General features: G+C 35.6%; 2 protein-coding genes across 6 annotated transcripts; both read right to left on the bottom strand.

Moving 5' to 3' along the window:
* Window positions 1–269: 269 nt before the first annotated feature.
* On the bottom strand, window positions 270–4114 carry LOC133672281 (DNA-(apurinic or apyrimidinic site) endonuclease 2-like). 3 transcript variants are annotated; one of them, XM_062092657.1, is made up of 11 exons: window positions 3897–4114; window positions 3705–3816; window positions 3417–3611; window positions 3144–3229; window positions 2827–2942; window positions 2612–2692; window positions 1998–2198; window positions 1658–1809; window positions 809–1527; window positions 483–573; window positions 270–398 (listed from the first exon to the last, which is right to left on the bottom strand). In XM_062092657.1, the coding sequence occupies exons 1-10, from the start codon at window positions 4014–4016 to the stop codon at window positions 502–504; spliced, it is 1854 nt and encodes a 617-aa protein (XP_061948641.1). In that variant the 5' UTR covers window positions 4017–4114; the 3' UTR covers window positions 270–398; window positions 483–501. The 3 variants fall into 3 exon arrangements, with proteins under 3 accessions (XP_061948641.1, XP_061948640.1, XP_061948642.1); XM_062092656.1 differs by having other exon boundaries at window positions 270–573; window positions 3897–4113; XM_062092658.1 differs by lacking the exon at window positions 2612–2692 and having other exon boundaries at window positions 270–573; window positions 3897–4113.
* Window positions 4115–13345: 9231 nt separating this feature from the next.
* LOC133673158 (calcium-dependent protein kinase 28) lies at window positions 13346–19679 on the bottom strand. Of its 3 annotated transcripts, none has more exons than XM_062093837.1 (13): window positions 19090–19230; window positions 18900–18952; window positions 17807–17937; window positions 17562–17603; window positions 17287–17398; window positions 17117–17195; window positions 16688–16857; window positions 15987–16113; window positions 15719–15834; window positions 15529–15636; window positions 15323–15385; window positions 14453–14626; window positions 13346–13857 (listed from the first exon to the last, which is right to left on the bottom strand). In XM_062093837.1, the coding sequence occupies exons 3-13, from the start codon at window positions 17935–17937 to the stop codon at window positions 13693–13695; spliced, it is 1287 nt and encodes a 428-aa protein (XP_061949821.1). In that variant the 5' UTR covers window positions 18900–18952; window positions 19090–19230; the 3' UTR covers window positions 13346–13692. The 3 variants fall into 3 exon arrangements, with proteins under 3 accessions (XP_061949821.1, XP_061949820.1, XP_061949819.1); XM_062093836.1 differs by lacking the exon at window positions 18900–18952 and adding an exon at window positions 18093–18160 and having other exon boundaries at window positions 19090–19223; XM_062093835.1 differs by lacking the exon at window positions 18900–18952 and having other exon boundaries at window positions 19090–19679.
* Between the last annotated feature and the right edge of the window lie 451 nt (window positions 19680–20130).

The following is a 20130-nucleotide window of genomic DNA, read 5'->3' as shown; positions in this document are numbered from 1 at the left end:
TTCAAACCAGGATGATGAGGATGAGAAGTTGGGGAGTAGACCTTCTTGCCACCTCAACTCACTATGCTCTTTTAGTCATTAGCTGGAGGGTAGAAATGGGGAATTTTGGATTTGTTTTCATAAATAATCCAAGGCTCAAGAAGCTCCAAGTTCTCACTTTTAACTACTAGCTGCTTTCTTCCTCTCATAATGGGGATATTGTCATAAGCACATGGGCATGGGCTGGATTAATAATCTAAATTATCTAATGCTTAAAGACATCGTGTGTGTATCAGAACGTGCTCTTTTTATCATCCTATTCATTATAATGCAGCTGCCAGATAGCATCCAACAGAATAAAAGGGCAACAATTTCACATGACACAACCAGCCCATGCAGAACATCCTCCGCTAGTGCACCTGCTTTGATTGAATGAAGGAGGCAACAAAAATACGAATCAGGAACGGAAATTTCACAAGAAATGCAAAAAAAAAGTTATTTACATTATAAAACCACAAGCGGTCATTTGCGCTGGGATTTTGAAGAAGCCCATTTGAAGTAGCCACAATTTGCTTCAGGATTGGATACAGGTCCCTACAAGACCAAAAAAAAAATAGAAAAGCAAAGGATCATCAGCAGAGTTCAAATATTATCTGCCAAAATCTGCAGACAGTACTGAAGATAGGTCATTTACAAGAATAGCTTCATTCTCTACCTACTATATGATTTTAACTTATAATGTTCCAAAAGCATTTGACTTGTTTGCTAAAGCATAGTTAGATGTGCAAGTATCATTTATTAGCTGAATTTGAAGGATTAGAGCGAATACCTCAGCTCGTGAGCAGACAAAAAATCTGTGGCCAAAAGTAGGACCTGGTTTCTTTACTATCCGAGCAACACAGGGTTCCTTGTGACCCTTGCAAACAGGAATACTATTCCTCATGAGCTGCTGTATCCTCTGCCATTCCAACAAAGCAACATTATTTTTCTCTCTCTTAAGCAAGCCATCATTTCCCTTATCTTGATACTGAGATCCTGCACTTGGATTCAGTTGGCAATGCCTGGGACTGCTGCTTTTATCACCCAGTGCATGAGAACCATTCGAGTAACTGCTAGTGTTTGGTTCTGCCTGACTAGGCGAAGCATTAGTAGAAGAGTTCTCAGCACCAGAGCTAAGGTTTGGACTTTTCTGAAAAAAAGATCTGAGGGAGAGCTGGGAACATCGACTTTTTCTTGGTTTTTTCTTGGTTCCCTCAGCAGGCACAAACTTAGTATGCTGACTTCGCAGTATCATTGTAGTGTCAGGACAGCCCTGATTCTCATCAGTCAAATCCTTGGAATTCTCATCTCTTTTGGAAATGGCACTATCAAACTCTTCAGTCAAAGAACATGACGGACTTGTAGATGGGCGAGATACACTGCATTCATTAAATGATCTTTTCATGCTTTCACTGCATGCCTTTATGGTAGCATCTCCTTCTGAAAATGAACTAGATATCCTGGAGGATTGAATTTGGGTAGCAGCCTGCCTTTTCATCAACAAGGTCACTGCACAAGGTTAAGAACCTTCAAATTACTACATGGGCTTACACACACAAAAAAAAGAAGAGGCAGCAGATTTCTTAAAATGAACAAAACAAAGTAATACGAACTATCATCAAGAACAAAATTGTCACACCAAGAGTTTGCTGGACACCATGAATCATGGGCAGATATCTAGCAGATAAAGGTGGAGTGCTATGTCTGGGTATATCACAGATTTCTTCCAAACTCATATAAACAGGAGCGTGATCTGAACCTTCCAATTTGATGCCCCGCCCTCCCTCCCACCTGTTTAGGCAAGTAGAGAAATTTATGGTCTTCACAGTTTGCACAGACATGCAGACAGACCCATCCATATACACTTGAACAAGCAAACAAGGATAGAAACACATGCGCATACAGGTTGAAACAACAAAGAAAATTGAGAGGTTCCATGGCATTGCTACATTCAAGAATATAGCTGGATCCAATGATACCTAGTTGTGTCTCCAGGTTTCCAGCGTTTATACTGTGTCAATATGTCACATTCCTTGACATGGCAGGATAAGAAGTTATGGCCTTGCAAGTCATGCTCTTGATGCAAGCATGGTCCAGCACACAGAATATGGTCAATCCTACTCCCAAAATTAAATAGTTCAGCACCTGTACTTGATGACCAGCACGTGTATGCTTCTCTTCTGTAGGACAATTCAAGGTGGAAGAACTAGGATTCAATACCAACTTACTCCCAAAGAAAAAGAAGAGATCATAGAATGACATTATCATGATGCAAGGATTAAAAAAAAACACTTTGAAAGATACTAATCAATGGAAACTTTAATGAATCAGAGGATACCCCACTAAGGAAACAAAACTAAGTAGCGACATGCAAATTTATATGTGCAAGGATATGAAGGATTATTGTCAATCACAGAAAGGGGGAAAAGAGTTGATGCAAGACTCTATTATGAAGAGGTCAGTAAACAAGGACAGTGAAAGGTACAATTTTATATAAGAACTTCAACTCCCTTTTTGCTGTCCAAATATAACTCAACATCCAAATCCAGACTTAAAACTTTGCAAATTGAAAATCAAGTGAAAATTTTGAAACCTGTCAGGATGTTTTCCTCGGAAAACATCAACAAAGAGGCCACCTGACATCATTAGCATGGACCTGAACCATCTTCTGAATCTACAGATAAGTGAATAGAACCTTATTCAGTGCTTGCCTTGACTGGTAAAGTTTTGTGTACTTATTTAACTGACCACTCCAAATAGTCATAGCATAATAGACAAGCACTGCTTATAAATTAGCTCACAGCTTACTCATTCTTCTCAAAATCTGGATCTGCATCACACCTATCCATAGCAGTAGGTGCAATATTGAGATCACCAACAACGAATACCCTCCTTCCCTCATGCAGAAGATTCTCCCATCTTTTCTACAACAGAGATTACCAAAATCAATCAAAGCACACAGAACTCTTCATTCATCAGGGATAAACTATTAAACACTACCAACATCAAATAATTCAACTTTAACAGGGAAAAACTGAAAGGCAAAACAAAATGTAAACTATAAAACCCATCAAGCCACATCATGCATAATCACCAGTAACAATGAAAAGATGCGAAGTTAATACCTGTAATATCTTAAAAAACTTCATCTTAAACTCAATTCTCTCTGTATCATCATGGGCTGCTCTAGGCCCATATAAGTTAAAAAGAACTGTAGAAAACAAAATAATCAACATCAATTCCATCACAAACTCCACATCAAAATCGGAAGTTTACCAAAAATTTAAAAGCTACCTTACACTAATTCCACCAAAAAAATCAATAAAAACCAAAGCTGTCAACCAAATTACCAATCAACACATAACAAATGCAATATTTTGTTTTTACATTAAACGCACCAAAATGATTATGATCAGTAACGACACACCGTCCCTCACTATCAACCTTAACAAGCTCATCTTTCTCAAACTCCTCAAGCCCTTCTTTTCTTTTACACCGGTCAATGAACCCAGTAAAACCCTCCTCTGCCGCAACCGGCAATGCCACTTCAGTACTCGAAAATGCAGACTTTACACGACAAAATGTTGCAACCCCTATAAAGATGACAAAAATCATCACCAAAAAGGCAGAAGTTTTTAGACAATTTTAATTTGTATTTCATTTAAGCAACTCATCAAACACCTTACCAGAGTACCCAGTACGGCCTTTATCTTTAGTTCGCGTGCAAGAAAAAAAAGATTCATACCCATCAGCTATTACTAAATCAGATGTTAATTCTTGTCTTCTTAATTTTGTTTCCTGTATGTAAAATTTGCATCGATCAAGATTGTGAAGAACAAAAAATAAAAGAAAATGAGAGTTCATGGGATTTTGTATACCTGAAAGCAAATGATGTCTGCATCGAAAGTGTTTAGGAGGTTTGAAAGAGACCCAAATTGCGAGACTCGTTGTCTTAGGCCATTAACGTTGTAAGATACTATCTTTATTGGGTTCCCCATTGATAAATGGGTGTTTGTTGCCTTTTTTGTGGTGTTTTTAAGGTTGCGGGTGAATGGAGAGAAAATAGCCAAACTACAAGTCGGTTGCGTACCTAGCGACATGGTTTTTTTAACCTTTTCAAATTAGTATAAACGTTCCCTTACTCCCGTTTCGCCGTTCGCGGCGGGTGGCTTTTTTAACTTGTTTTTTTATTAAAAAAAAAATAAAATTATAAATGTAAATAAAAATAAAATATGTAAGCATCTAATTAATTAATTTGATAATTTTTTATGTAAAAAAATTAATAAAAAATTTATTAATAATACTAAATATAAAATTTAAAAAATCAAAAAATAGATGTAAATCAAAATATTTGATATCATAACATAAGATATTTACTCGGTTATGTTTATTAAAATTATTTTTTTATTCAATCAAATAATAATAGAAATAATTACACATATAAGATTTATTAAATAAAAAAAGAAAAAATTCATGTAAAAATATCCATATTAAAAATATTATCTAAAAATAAATAAATTTTTATTTTTAAAAACAAAGTTCATATATGTAAAGACATATTAATAATCATAGAGGAAGGATATTAATTGAAACATAAATTAAAAAATATTTTAAAAAAAGATGTATTAAAAAAAGTATCAATTAATATCAAAATTAAAAATAGAAATATAATAAAAAAAAGTTAAGGAAAAGACAAAGTTTATGTGGCACAAGTGTATTCAAAATAAATAGGAAAAACAAATGAATCGGGTTATAGTCTTCAATGGGTTTAAAAGGTTGGTTTTATTTTAATTAAATGATAAAAAATAGACAATGATAGTAAATGAATAAATTTATTTTTAAAAAAAAAGAGTAAAAGACCATGATAGCTTGAAAAAAAAAACATTTAGAAGTATGAAATTGGATACAAAATTGTCAAAAACAATCGGTTTAAGTCAACCAGAGTTAACATGATAGACATGTAACCTAAGTAATAAGGAGCGAGTCAACCTTGGTAAATCTGCAAAACTCATGAGCTAGATCATAAGACCTAAATAACCTCATAAAAAAGAAATTAAGGAAAACCACAACCAATATTTTTTCAAAATAATATTGAATGATAAAATCAGAAAATAAAATGAGCCAAAATAAAAGTATGTCGACTTGCGTTAATTTTTCAAACATGTAGCCTAGGTCATTAGATCAGAAGTATTATAAATGGAAAAATCGAGAAGCTCAATTTTTAATAAAAAAAATCAATTACACAAAAGGATCTAAAATAAAAAAATTATAATTAAAAGAATTAGGATGAATGTAAACCTCGACTAGGATTTTTAAGATTTTTGAAAAAAAAATAGAATGAAGGGATGTTAAATAAATTGGGATGAGGTATTAAAAGTTTGGAAACTTTTGTTTATGAAAATAGATTTAATATTGGATCGAGAAAGAATACCTAACTAAATGGAAAATATCTAACAAGGCCTTAGGGTAACGTTGTAAATAAAGAATATAGGGTCATATAAATAGCCATTTGGCTTTGAAAGGAAGCCAAGATTGCCAAACCACCAAAAAAGAGGGGGGAGTTTTCTTTGTTTTTTCTTGAAATTCTTAATTCTTTAAAGAGCTTCATAGTAAGACTTAAGGAAGGGGTATCAAGGTTAAGTAGTGGATTTCAAACACTTAATCAAGGATTTAAAGTTTGGAAAGCTAGGGTTTTAGAGAAGTTGAGGGAGGGAAAGAAAAGTGAAGAAAAAACTTGAGTTCCCTTGCATTTTTTCTTGTTTTAGTAGCCATTTGAGGTAATAAACTCAACCTAAATGATTAGTTTGGATGATTATGAGTTATGTAAATTATTTAATGTCATAATGTTAAATAGAATTTGAGATTTATGGAAATTAGTTGTTTATTATGTTGTTTGATGATGAGATAATGTTAGTTGGTATGAGAAATGATTAGGTAACTTTTTAATTGAAAGAATTGAAAAGAAAAATTCACCCCCTTTCCACTAGAATTTTCGGCCTAGCTATAAGATGGGAAGTTGGGATTATTTGATAAAATGGCTATAAAATCCATATGTATGTGTTTATATGTATGATTAATGTATGGGAAACACATTAATTAAATGGTTTGAAAAAAAGAAAATTCCCCTTACCTTGTATGAAGGCATTATGCCAAATAGAGGAGAAATGAGAGAATAAGATTTTAATTCATTTAATAGGTAAATTATGCTTGAATGTATTCATGTGTAAAAAAAAAATTGCATGGGTAATGTACTATGGTCATTCGAATAAAGTTGATGACAATTAGAAAGAAAAACTATTTCGTTAGTTGTGTGGATGAATGAATTAAATGAACATTCATAAATTTGTTGATATTCAATTTAATTGAAGAAATAAGATATGACAAAGCAATATTAGATGGTAATTTGAGGAATAATTGATGGGAAAATTAGAAAGTTTATATATGTGAATTTAAGTGGTTTTGGAATTTAATTAATAATGAAAATTTGATTTTGGAAGAATTTGTATCTTTTATGATACATGAGAGACTACGAAAGCACGACAACAACAGTAGGTTAGTGCTAGGCACCTTGAAGTTCATTTATTAACTTAATTAAATTATATAACTATAATTTCCTTAAATATCATATATATTTTTGAAAGTTTAGTTTATGAAATGTGAAGAAACTAATTACAGAGTAAAGAGACTAGTACTCAATTTTAGACGCAGGAATTAATAACGTTGTTGTGGGGTTAGTGCCTGATTTAGATGGAGGAACTAGTTACTCATTAAAAAAACTAGTGCCTGATTTTAGGCAGAAGAACTAGTTACCCGATAACAGAACTATTGCCTAGTTTTGGGCAGAGGAAGTAGTTACTTGGTAGTAGCGTTAGTGCTCGTTTTTAGACAAAGGAATTAGTTTTCCAGTTATTGGGGTTCATGCTCGGGAATTTGGACTAATGGCATCGGTTATTGATGACATGAATGTTTGTGATTTGGCAAGGTAGTTCATTAAGACCATAGGAATCGATTTAAAAGAGTGATTTATGTATATGCCATGCTTTTTATATGTTTTTAGGGTAAAAAATAAAATATTGTATAGATTATTTATAACTTTTTTTAATTTGATTTCAGATCCATACCAATGCTTATTTGTAGGATTATATCGTATCTTTTAATGTATGAAAAGAATATATAATGTTAAGAATTTTCCATGTATCATTTTGAAGTCTTATTTTGAAAGTAATCTTTATGTTTTGTAATGTTTAATTTTAAATTTTATTATTAGAAGTTTAAATCAGGAAAGAACTTATTTTATATTAGTTTCTATGAATTTAAGTTAGTATATGGTTATATTATATCATTGTTGTGATGTATATTTGTAAGATTTAATGTGCATGTTTTATTTCTAGAATTCAAATGTTGGTTTTGTAAAATGTTGAGAATGGCATAATTGATTGAAATATGTGATTACGATGGTGTTAATAAGAAAATTTAAACTATATGCAATAACTAGGTATGATAATATTGGGGAAATTTTGGTGGATTTTTAGAAGAAAAAAGAGTTTGACCTTTTTTTTTTTGAATAAATACGATGAAATGTTGATGTGTGATTGATTAAAAAAATTGAGGGTGTTATAGTTGGTATCATGGTAGTGATTCAGTAGACTTTCCAAGTAACTGATAAAAGTTGACTTGCGGATGATACTTACTAGATATGGAGCCAGAACTAATCAGACTTCAGTGAGGAGAGGGAATCAGAATGTGGATATAGGTGGGGATCGAGAAGGTGATCCTTTAATCGATATTGTTTCTTATGTGCCAGCAGAGTCGGCACAGTCTGGACAAGATTCTGGGATGATGATGCGTTATTACAGAGAGGAATGTTGCAATCTAAGATATTAAACAGAGATGGACATGAGAATCTATCCCCACCTACAGTACCTGTAATATTACCTCCATCCTACCTTGATCCTATAGTTCTTGCACAGATAATAAAAGCAGTGATCAAGAACATGTCTAATGTGTTAGCCCACGCAATACCAGTAGCTACGACATGCACGAACAGTGTGGTTACCTTGGTATGAATTGTAAAGAGTATGAATGAGATGACTTGTGAACCCTTTTGAGGGGAGCTAGATACAAAAATCATGGGTAGATGGATCCGAAAGGTGAAGAGTACTATGACTTAAATAAAAGTACCAGAAGATTTACGGATGGATTATAACACCTAGTTATTATCAGATAGAGCATAGTTTTGATGAGAGACTATACAGTTAAGGAGGCCCACTGGTATCTGGACATGGGTGATTTTAGAGTGCAATTTGAGAATTAGTATTACTCTAGATATCATTGTAAGGTGAAGGAGCAGGAATTTTGACTTGAAACATGAGGATATGTCTATTGTTTACTATGGATATTTTTTTTTATGTAATCAAATTTAGGATTAACGTGACTCATTCGATTTGTTGATGTGATTCGGTTTTTAGTTTTGGTTAAAGTTTGTTTCTATTGGAGGTTTTTCTGAACTATATATCTGCTTGAAGTTCATTTCTTTTACAGTAATTTAGCATGACTTTTTCTTATTGTGATTGAAACTTACTGGGTTTGAATTGGCTTTGCAAGTTGTTGATGTTGCAGTGCATATTTGATTAAAGTGTTTTTTTGCTTTTTTGAAGTTTTGTTTTATGGGGTATCACTTTTTCTTTTTGGTAGGCAGCGGCAAGAAATGGAAGTGAAAGATCCAATAGCTGTTGCAAGAGAAGTTCAGAAGGCAGACAGAAAAATTGAGGGATAGTCTTTATGAGCAGTTTCTTGAATTGGGTAACGCACTATGTAATAATGTGCTGTTATTCTTGGTTGGTAGTGCCTTCACACAGGAATGATCTCCTTTTATGAACTCAAACTGTGCATTCGACTCATTATTGAATTACTGGACTTCTAGTTCTGACTATATTCAAAGATTTACTTAATATTGCAGTATTTGAATTCTCACTTTAGAGGGATCAGGGATGTGCGTGCGTGTGTATTAGGCTGTTAGCTTGTATTAGGCTGAAGGATCTAACATCCAAAGTGAACAGACTAAAGGTCCAGTGGGCAACACTCTCAGGAGAATCATGTGAGGTGGTTGGCTCTTTGTGTTTGTTCCCTGTGGTCACCATGCTTTAAGCTTGCGTGAGCTCGTGTAATTGATGCCAAGAAGAATGAGCTAATGCAGGCTTGATGCAAATATATCTTAAGCAGTTAATGCAGGAAAAGAATGAGCTCAGGGAAGAAAGGGCATCTTTGAAAGCTGATATTGAAAATTTAAATGCCCAGTATCGTCAAAAGGCAAGGGCTATGTTCCCATGGGCTGCTGTTGATCCTACTGTTGTAATACCTCCACCTTATTCACACCCGGTTCCCGTTCCTGTTCCTCCAGGACCGATTCACATTCATCCCTCATTGCAGCCATTTGTCTTCTTTGGAAATCAGAATCCTGCAGGTACTCCAGTTCTTCTCTTTCTACTTCTTCCCCACTACAACCTTTACATTCTCCACCTCTATTATCTCCTACTACCTTACATTCTCCTCCTTCTTCAGTTTCACCTTCTCGCAGGACAACTAGAACCAGGCGTGCTCCTGAGTACCTGCAGGATTACCATTGTCATCAGACTACTCTCACTGCTCCTATCCCACCGTTGGACCAGCTGCTATGTTCCCCTTCAGGTACAGCTTTCCCTCTTCATAATACTATTTCTTACCAGCATTTTTCTCCTAATTATAAAGCTTTTTCCACTACTATTTCCACTCATATTGAACCAAAAACATATAAGCAAGCCCTTAAAGAACCCGGATGGTGTCAGGCCATGGACACTGAATTAGCAGCCTTGGAGGCAAATCAAACTTCGCAGCTTACGGATTTACCTCCTGGCAAAGTTCCCATTGATTGCAAATATGTTTATAAAATTAAGTATCATTCTGATGGGAGTGTTGAACGTCTTAAAGCAAGACTTGTGGCCCGCGGTTTCACCCAACTTGAAGGGGTGGACTATCAAGAGACTTTTTCTCCTGTGGCTAAGTTGGTTACCGTGAGGTGTCTTTTAGCTACTGCTTCAGTTAAAGGTTGGCATTTACATCAATTCGATGTAAATAATGCGTTTTTGCATGGGGACTTGCATGAAGATATTTATATGAATAAACCTCCTGGCTACACCAAAGAATCCCCTACTCAAGTCTGTAAATTGCTCAAAAGCTTGTATGGTCTCAAACAAGCTTCAAGGCAATGGTATTCAAAATTTTCTAATGTTCTTTTTGCTGCAGGTTTCTCTCAATCCAAGGCTGATTATAGTCTTTTCACCCGTGATATTAATGGCACATTTGTTGTTATCCTTGTTTATGTCGACGATATACTGGTTGCAAGCAGTGACATTACTGCTGTGCAAGAACTGAAATTCATTTTTCATAGGCATTTTCAGATCAAGGACCTTGGCCCCTTACGCTACTTTCTCGGTATAGAGGTTGCAAGATCCTCCAAAAGCATTTATCTCTGCCAGAGGAAATATACACTGGATATTCTTGCAGATTCTGGCACCTTAGGCAGCACCCCTGCTAAGGTTCCAATGCAGCAAAATCTCAATCTTACTCAGACCACTGGCACTCCCTTATCTGATCCCAGTATTTATCGACGTCTTATTGGCAGGCTCCTTTATCTTACAGTCTCTCGACCTGATATTTGTTATAGTGTCAATAATTTGAGCCAATTCATGGCTAATCCTACTGATGCACATTTACATGCAGCTCACAAAGTTCTTTGTTACCTTAAGGGTGCACCAGGGCAAGGGCTTTTGTTCTCTAGTTCTTCCTCTTTACATCTTGAGGCTTATTGCGATTCTGATTGGGCTTCTTGCCCTGATACCAGACGTTCTATTAGTGGCTACTGTATTTTCCTTGGCTTTTCCTTGATCTCTTGGAAATCTAAGAAACAATCTGTGGTCTCTAAGTCTTCGGCAGAGACCGAATACCGTTCCATGGCTGTCACCTGCACTGAATTAACCTGGCTGAAATACATTCTGTCTGCACTCCATGTCCAGCATTTTCAACCAGTTTTCTTACACTGTGACAACCAAGCTGCTATCCATATTGCAGCAAATCCAGTATTCCATGAGAGGACTAAACACATTGAACTCGACTGCCATCTCATTCGAGACCAAATTCAGGCTGGCCACATCTGCACTCGTTATGTCTCCAGCTCCAATCAACTTGCTGATATCATGACAAAGGCTCTCTCATCCTCTATTCTCCATTTTCACTTATCCAAGATGGGAGTCGTAAATTTTTACTCTCCATCTTGCGGGGGGTATTAGAGGATGAATCATCAACACACCACGTCATTGCAGAGAAGGATGGCATGATTACTTGAATTCTGTTACTTTTTTATTTATTCTCTAATTGCTTCTGTAAAGCACTGTACATAAAGGGTAGTATTGATATTGCATAGGATAAGTTAGTTAGAATATTCTTTGCCTGTTGTATATATTTGGACGAGCTGCATCATTAACCATATACGAGGAATTTCTCTTTACAATTCTGTTTTCCTCTATTTCACATTCGTTTGTTACACCATTGCCAGTCCATGTTTCAACATTTATTCTTCTGGTTCCCATTTTCAAGCAAACAGGATTCCAGAAGCAAGTTAACAGATCATCAAAGAGGAAAAAATAAAGAAAGATGTGAAGAACTTAAAATGCCTGTTCCTCCACAATGATACACAAATACTTGGCAAATGAAGACACAACTGACTTGAAAGATTTGTGCAGGATATACCGACTGGACAAAGGGAAGGCAATTAGTGTCAAAGGGAGGAAAGAAATATTAAAAATGGTAGCTCCTCATGTACGCACTCATCATCTCAAGTTCTTCAAGGCAGCTCCTCTAATAGTACGGGAGATGTCCTAAAACCTAATTACTGAGGTTTCCAGTTTTTTGAGCCTCTTGACACTTTCTTAGAACGGACCGTAACAATGGCGTGTGTTTCTCATGACCCTCATATAATAATGTCCTTAATATGAAGCCTTAGCCTGACAAGCATGAGATCATTTCAAACAGCTTCATTGTGGACGTAGCACATTTTAAGGTTATAGCAGAACTATGGAGTAACCACCTGGTTGTCTGCGGCAACAGGACACATGGAAGAGGGTGCCCAACTCCGTTCTACTGAATCAACTTTTCTGGTTCTTGACCGACTCGCATAAAGCTTCAGATTTTTCTTCTAGTTTCTTTTTAGTTGTCTGCTGATCAATATAAGAGCAGTTCATATTGGTGGAGAAAACCCTGTAAATCATCACCGCAAAAGGCCTGATACTTTAATCGGTCAACCAGTCTAGCTTTTAACACTCCTTTCTTTGGTAAACTTCCTTTTTATGTAGCATCAAAGCCACATTTGAAATTGATTAGTCTAGTTGGCTTTTACAATGGCAATGAAAAATGCCTCAGTAAAACACAACTCTAATGGATTGTTGTTAGAATTACTTGAGTACGGCGATATTGTTAAAGCCATTTCCTCTGCAATTTATCATCCAGGCAGCATGTATCTAGGTGCGTGGATTGTTGCAAATCATTTCAAATGGAATGAGACCCCTCCCTTGCCTGCAACAGCACGAGTAACACAAACAATCGTTGCATTGCATATGCTACCCTGCCGTTGTCATTCCATCTAGCGAGGGCAGAATGATATATCACTTGTCTTTTGGGATATCAAAGTCCAACGGATCCTGGGCCTTGCCTTTTCATTGGCTCCTGTAGTAACCTGCACTTGGTGAATCTTCTTGCATGACCTATCTTAAGGTTTTAACATTCAAAAGCTCTTCAATGCTTGCTCAAGGAGAGCCAAGAGTGTGAAGCAATTACTATATATATATATATATATATATATATATATATATATATATATATATTCACAGCAAGTTTCCGCCAACTACTAATTCTATGAACAACGAACTGCAGGGTTGACGCTATCATATCCTAATAAATGAGATGGCAATATATATATTACACCCCACCGAAGAACTTAAACCTTTGGTTATATGGATATCATTATCCCTTCAACGTAATTAATAATCAAGAGCTCAAATCCTGAAAACTCCACTTCGCACGAGGAAGCATGGTGGAAATACTTTAATCAGCTTAAAGCTATGAGACTATACACTTGCAAGATGTATCATGCGTAGCTTTATTCAATCTCTGCTACGAGAGTCCAATTTTAACATCCACTCTACTACCATTATATGCCTCTACACGCGTGGGGTGGGGGGAGTTTAACATTACATTATACATCAACACAAGATTCCAAGTATAAAATTACGAGAAATGGAGGACAACTTAAGTTTCAGTATTAATACCGAAAATTTCGAAACTGGAATGCTCATCTTGTGTCTCGCAACTACAATTAACATGTAGTAACGTCACGTGCTTAAAAAAGGCACCCCCTCTATCTGCTTTAACTTTCAATAAGCACTTTTAACTTCAAGCAAGCACTGTTGTTCCAATCAACTGGGATATGCACCAATTACCAAATGAGTTTCAGAAAGAGGTGAGCCTGGTAGGATGGTTATTGGGAAATTGGTGTAGTGTAACCTAGAAGGTCAGCTTCCACAGAAGGAGCTCCACTTCTCTAGCTTCCTCGCTAGTCTCAATCTTTAAAAGTGCAATTCTTATCTATAGTTTTTTTGAATTCCGGTGACCAGATGGGCCTGGCACATTTTGCGAACTCATGCTAGCAGTTCTTAGAAGTCTACGGAATTCTGAAAGGCTTATTCTACCATCCTTGTCAATGTCAGCCTCCTCAAGAAGTGGGTCAACAGAACCTCTCAAGCCTGAGTGCTGCAAGGCAATAAAGAAAAACCAACTTGAGCATCTGTGCTGATATCTATTTTTAAATAGAAAGTTGAAACACAAAAGCTATGCTAGTCACCACAACCCAACCCTTGTCCTTAAGCAAGCACAAAGTGAACTAGGAGCTTCTATATGATCTGGGATTTCCTAGAGGTGAAATGCTAGTCATATACATGAACAAAGAGGCTTCAATGTGGCATATTAAGCACATGACAGTGAAATACAACAATCAGAAGAAAATGATGAATGCATAAACTAACATCAAGCATTATCTAGGAGCTACCACCAAATAAATTCAGAGCCAAAAGTAAATGAAACTACTTCAAAAGCTGGAAAGTTCTTTTAGGCAAGTATTTGAGTTAATTTTGTCAATGAAACTACAACCGAAGTTTTCAAAACATGCACAATGGAGCCCTTAAATGGGCTTAACATGGTAAGCAATAACAATCACTTAAAATAAACATGAAGTATAAAAGCCTTAACTCAGCTACCATGTGAATATTTTTTATTCGTTTCCTTTTTCAGTTTTGCAGAAGAAGAGATATAACAAGGCAGGATACTCAATGCAAAGAAATATCAATACCATTCTAAGTTCTTCTGGAGTTATATATCCATCTCTATCAATATCAAATTTCTCAAACGCAGCCTGCGACCGCAGCTGCCACTTCTCAGAGTTGTGTTCCTCCAGTTGATGGACATGCAAAGCAGCTGCAACAAACTCGGTGAAATCTACAAGTCCATCAGTGTTACTGTCAATCTGCATCAAACATATAAATAGCTCAATCAAGTTCCAAAACAAGCAAAACTGATGGAACAATAGATGAGAGAAAAAGAAGATTGAGTAAAGAGACATCCAATAGAGGAAGGAAGTACAGTTTTGCAATACAACACCAAAGCCACTCCAGAAGAAAAGAATAGGTGCTTCATGTATAAGCACCAAAGAAATCTTAAAAATCTCTAAGGAAACAATTTAAATAAAACATATAGCTACATTAATGCATTGTAATATAAAATAAGAATATCTAAAAACCATTGTGGATCCTTCATCAAAAGCAGAGTCGTATTAATTAACATGAAAAACAAAACTAGATAGGGAGAACATAAGAAACAATGGCCACTAGAAGAAAATGCCCATCATAAGTACTTAAAGAACATTATAACTAGTCCTGGTGTCATGAGATTCTAGCCAGGCAAGGAGCCAGTAGTTACCAAGGTGGAGGAGCATCTCACACTCCTCTCTTAAAAGCCAAAAGTATTTTGTTCATTAACAGAAAAAAAGTTGGTCACTAAAAAGAAAAATGCAAGTTGCGTTGCTAATTTCATACATTAGAAAACATAGAAATGACTACTATGGGGAAAATAAGAAGGCTTCCATCAACAAATTCAAGGCTCAATTCCATCTTTTTTCTTTGGAGTTCAGTAAATATTCAGAGGAAACAATATTCATGCTTACCGCTTGAACAATTTCTAAGACAAGTGATTCTTTCAACTTCCAAGGAAGATCTTTAGCAAGGGCCTGCAATGAAACCATCATCATTACAACAAAATACAGAAAACAGATACTTGGAAATGTATCTCATAGAGAATGGAATGCACAGAATGAAATTTTTTAGGTTTCTTGCGAGAAAAACATATAACAGTTTGATAAAAAGAGACTACCTGTCTCATTTCTTCAAGACTAATAGCACCATTTTTATCCACATCAATGGCATCAAATTGATCCTTAAGATCAGCTAGTTCCTCTTCATCAATCGTGCTTGCCAATGCCTGCAAAATATCAACCATTCATAAAATGAAAGCATCCATATTTTCCCTTGAAGCAATCCTACAAAAAGAAAGATTGTTTTACCCTTAGAGCAAACTGCTTCAAACGACTGTACTTCACAAATTGTCGCATGTTACTCAGGACAGATATGTCAATAGGGATCTCAGATGCATCTCCTCCTTCTCTGACCCATGGGTGTGCTGGAAAAGTTGAAAACCAAGAACTTTACTCTTTAAGCAAGAAAAAAGAGGAAAAATTGCTTTAAGAACCAAACAACATGTGCACCCAATTCTAATAGATCATAACAATCAGGCATTTATTTCTTCAATGGAAAACTAAATATGGCACATACATAGAGCTTGAGCAGCAGTAAGTCTTGCACGAGGATCCTTCACCAGTAACTTCAGCACAAAATCTTTTGCACTAGTGCTAATGGTTGGCCATGGTTTACGGCGAAAATCAGGCTTGTTTCTTAAAACCTGCATACAGTAAATATTAGATTTTCGAAGGATGAAATAATATTTAACAATGCAAAAGAGAAAAATATCCATGCATGGTGATTGAATTAAGTGGGAGCCAAAAAGTGGCCTGTATACAGAAAAAAGGTATAGTTAGAACCCATTAGGAAAAGAATATGGTTGTTTGAAGAACTGTGATGACCAAACAAAGTGAAGGATGGGATAGTTTGGCTGCTTTATGTTTGGAAAACAAACTGACTATGATTAAAAGTAATTACAGAGAGTTCAAGGAAAAGTAAGTACAGCGTTGTGGAAGGAAGGTTATTGACATGTAAGCAGCAACAAAACAACAACCACGCCTCTGTCTCCACTAGTTGGGTTTGGATATATGGATCCTTTTGCACCATTCCACACAACTATATACCGAATCCATTTCAATATCAAGTATTGACTGTAAGCAACTTTAAAAGTGACTATAACAGCAACTAAAGGCTCTACTAAATCCATTGAGTGTCCAATTGCAATGACTTATACCAGAGACAAGTAGGAATCAGAAACGAAAAAAGCCACATCCAAAGTTAAAATTGTATCACACCTCCTTAAATATACCATCCTCAGTCTTATCCCAAAACGGACGCCTCCCACATAGCAAAATGTATGTAATCACACCAATACTCCAGACATCTGATTCAGGTCCAGAATTGCGTTTTAATACTTCAGGTGCAACGTAGTAGGCACTGCCAACAATATCTTGAAACTTCCTGCCTGCAGTTCATTAGATCAAATAATATAAATGATCTATGGGTTTCGAAACAAATGCTAGAAAAAATGCTAACCACAGGTTGGCAAGAGAATACTGCAGTCTCACGAGTAGATGTAAAAATAATAAAGGCTTTTGGATTCAGCCACATTATGAAAATTCTCCATAGAAAGCATGGTAAGTTTTTTTCTTCCTTTAATATTTTTGTAAATATCATGCATATAAGCATAAGTCAGATCTCTGCATGATGAAAATACGACTCACCTGGTTTTATGAAGTCAGACAAACCAAAATCTGTGGCTTTAAGAGGCGAGTCCTCCTTGGTTGACTTGAAAAGAAAATTCTACAGGCAAAAAACAAAAGGATCCATTCTCAAGAAGCATGATTCTGCGCAAAAGATATACTTGCTATCCATATGATAAAATTGGTAATACCTCAGGCTTCATGTCGCGGTGCACCAAACCATGCAAATGACATTCAGCTGCAACTTTTAGCATCTGTCGCACTACTACTGCTGCATCTTTCTCAGTATAACGACTGTCTTTCCTGATTCAACAAAATAAAGCAGTGGTAAGGTGAACAGTTTGAAAAATGTTTCAGCTGAAAATGGTCATTTTTAGATATACTGAGTGCATTATTTTCACATAAATTTAACCAGGAAAAAAATAAAAAAAAAACTTAACACAGAAGAGAAACAAAGATTTATTACTTTGCCAATATCCGATCTAGCAACTCTCCACCTTCACATAATCTGATAAAAGACAATATAAAACATGGACAAGATTAGTAAAAGAAAATAGAGAGCATTGCAAGCGAAGATTGATAGTAAAAAAAAAACTATTCCAGAGAAAAAATATGATGGACAATAAGCAGAAATGGGAGATGCAATTACAGGAGCAACATGGTAATATGTGAATGGTATTGTCAGACAGATCCCATAAACATGAAACTTACTCCATAACAATATATACATAAGACTCATCCTCAAATGCGTTATGAAACTGAACTACATTCTCGTGGCCTGTGAGTTCTTGCAATATCCTGACTTCTCGTTTAACATCCTCTACAGCAATAGGAAGAACCATCTACCAGAAAAGCCAAATAATAATTTTACATAAGCAAGAAGTAGTCAACATTTACTGAAAGAAAAACATAAAGGTTTTTGTTAAGAGACGAAAATTGTAATATTTATTCCATCTTAAAGCTTTCAAGCTTTTGGTAGTCACATAGTTAGTCTAACCTGAATCACTAATGGCTAAAAACTTCATTTACCCGATCTGAAGAAGGAAACAAAACATTACCGCTCACCTGGTAATTTGAGAGGGAAAAATTAAGATGATTGAATGGAACAAAGCTACCAATGAACACAATTGTAGCTTTCCATTTGAAAGGCATACACAAAACAACATTATGGGCTAGGATATGTAGTAGTAAGAACATTCCTATCCACCTATTTTTGAATAAAAAATAAACATTTCTGCTTTCTTCGATAGGGAGAGAGGGAGAGAGAGGGAGAACAAACCCTGACTAGTCTAAAACAAGTGATTCACAATTTAATGCAAATTCTCAGACCTGTACTCTCCAACTAAATTTCACCATCTGAAAGGCCTTTAATTGTCATGCTATAATTCTCGACTGCTTAAAGATAAATACTAGCAACAATAAAAGCAACAAAGTTCATAGTTAGCAAAATAATGCTATGTATTCACCAAAACCAAACTTGCAATAATTGCATACGGATGTGGATACTCGATCAAGCTTTAGCCCATCAAACCAGTAAGAACCAGGTTAATATGAGTATCACTAGAAAGTGCTTGTCCTAGCACCCAACATGATAACATCCCTAATGTGCAAAAAAGTAACCCAACAAGTCAACGATCATTAAGGAATAGAATTCCCAAACGCAAAAGATTTCTGAAGCACTCTAAATATAAGAGAAAATGGGGATTTATGAAACAGAAGGGGATGATGGGTGGGACCTGGCAGACCCTTGATTTTCAAGTAAAGAGGAGTCAGTATTCAAAACAGAAATAAACAAAATGAGAACCTATCTATAACAAAAGGCAAAAACCCCTTTAAGGATCTTCTCAGAATCTTCAACTGCACCAATAAAACCAACATAAATATTAACAACAATCACAAAAAAAAAAAAAAAAAAAAAAACCTTAATTATTGCCCTCCAAAAACCATAATATAACCCCAGTTCACAAAATAATAAAAGAAACAAGAAGCAATACCTTATTTTTGTCAATTCTTTTGACAGCAACTCGATCTCCATTACCCTTATCAGTAGCAACATATGTATAACCAAATTGACCATGACCCAACAATTTGCCAATTGTATATCTGATATCAAAATCTTTATCATAACCAAAATCTGTTCTTTTCCCACAAGGGATCGCCTTGCTACTTTGCTTCTCTTTGACCTTTAGCTTCTTTTCTGCCTCGTTGTTAACATTCTTATTAACCTGATGATGATGGTGCACAACTTCTTGCTTTTTTCTTGTTGCAGCTTTTGTTGTCCTTGTTTGTGGCTTTGTGGGTTCTTTTCTGTTGTGATTAGCCTTGGTATTGTTGTTGCTGTTAGAGCCACTAACTTTGATGGTAGAAAAACAAGCACCCATGATTTTGTATTCAATTTTAGTCTAATCAATCAGCCAAGTTTGAGACTTTAGAAAGAGATATCATGAAAAATGCTAAAATAAATGGCGGGTTTAGGGAATGAGAGGTGAAAACGCGTGACTTTTAAGAAAAGAAAGAGAGGGTCAGAGGAAGAAGGGAAGAAAGAGGAGGGGAGAGGGGGCTGTTGATCAAAAGAGACTTTTGTTTTTATTATTATTATTATTATTTATACTTCCTTAAAAATAATAAAAGTGAGAACGCTAACCTTCTCTTTTGTTTTTTCATTTGACGGACGGGAATCGTGATCCTGATGAAGATAATAATAATAATAATAATAATAATAATAAATTTTTTTTCAAGATAAATATGATGCATGGTTTTAAAACACAATGCGGCCGACTTGATAGGTCAACTCGGGTTTGGAATCGGGTCGAGTTAAAAAAAAATAGAAGAAAAAAATCCGGTATAACCCGGCTGATCCAGCGACCTGGTTAACCGCGTAAGACCCGGTTAAAAACCTGGTTGTAACTCGTGAACTTTTTTTTAATTAAAACGACATCGTTTTGATTTCTTTTAAAAAAAAAAAGAATTGACCCGAGCGACCTAATGACCCGATCAAAACCCTGTGATCCAGTCAAAACCCGGAATCCGAGCCT

Source organism: Populus nigra, chromosome 14, assembly GCF_951802175.1.
Source record: "Populus nigra chromosome 14, ddPopNigr1.1, whole genome shotgun sequence".
Taxonomy (NCBI): Eukaryota; Viridiplantae; Streptophyta; class Magnoliopsida; order Malpighiales; family Salicaceae; genus Populus; species Populus nigra.
The sequence above is the reverse complement of the archived record's forward strand: the minus strand, read 5'-3'. Positions and strand labels throughout refer to the sequence as shown.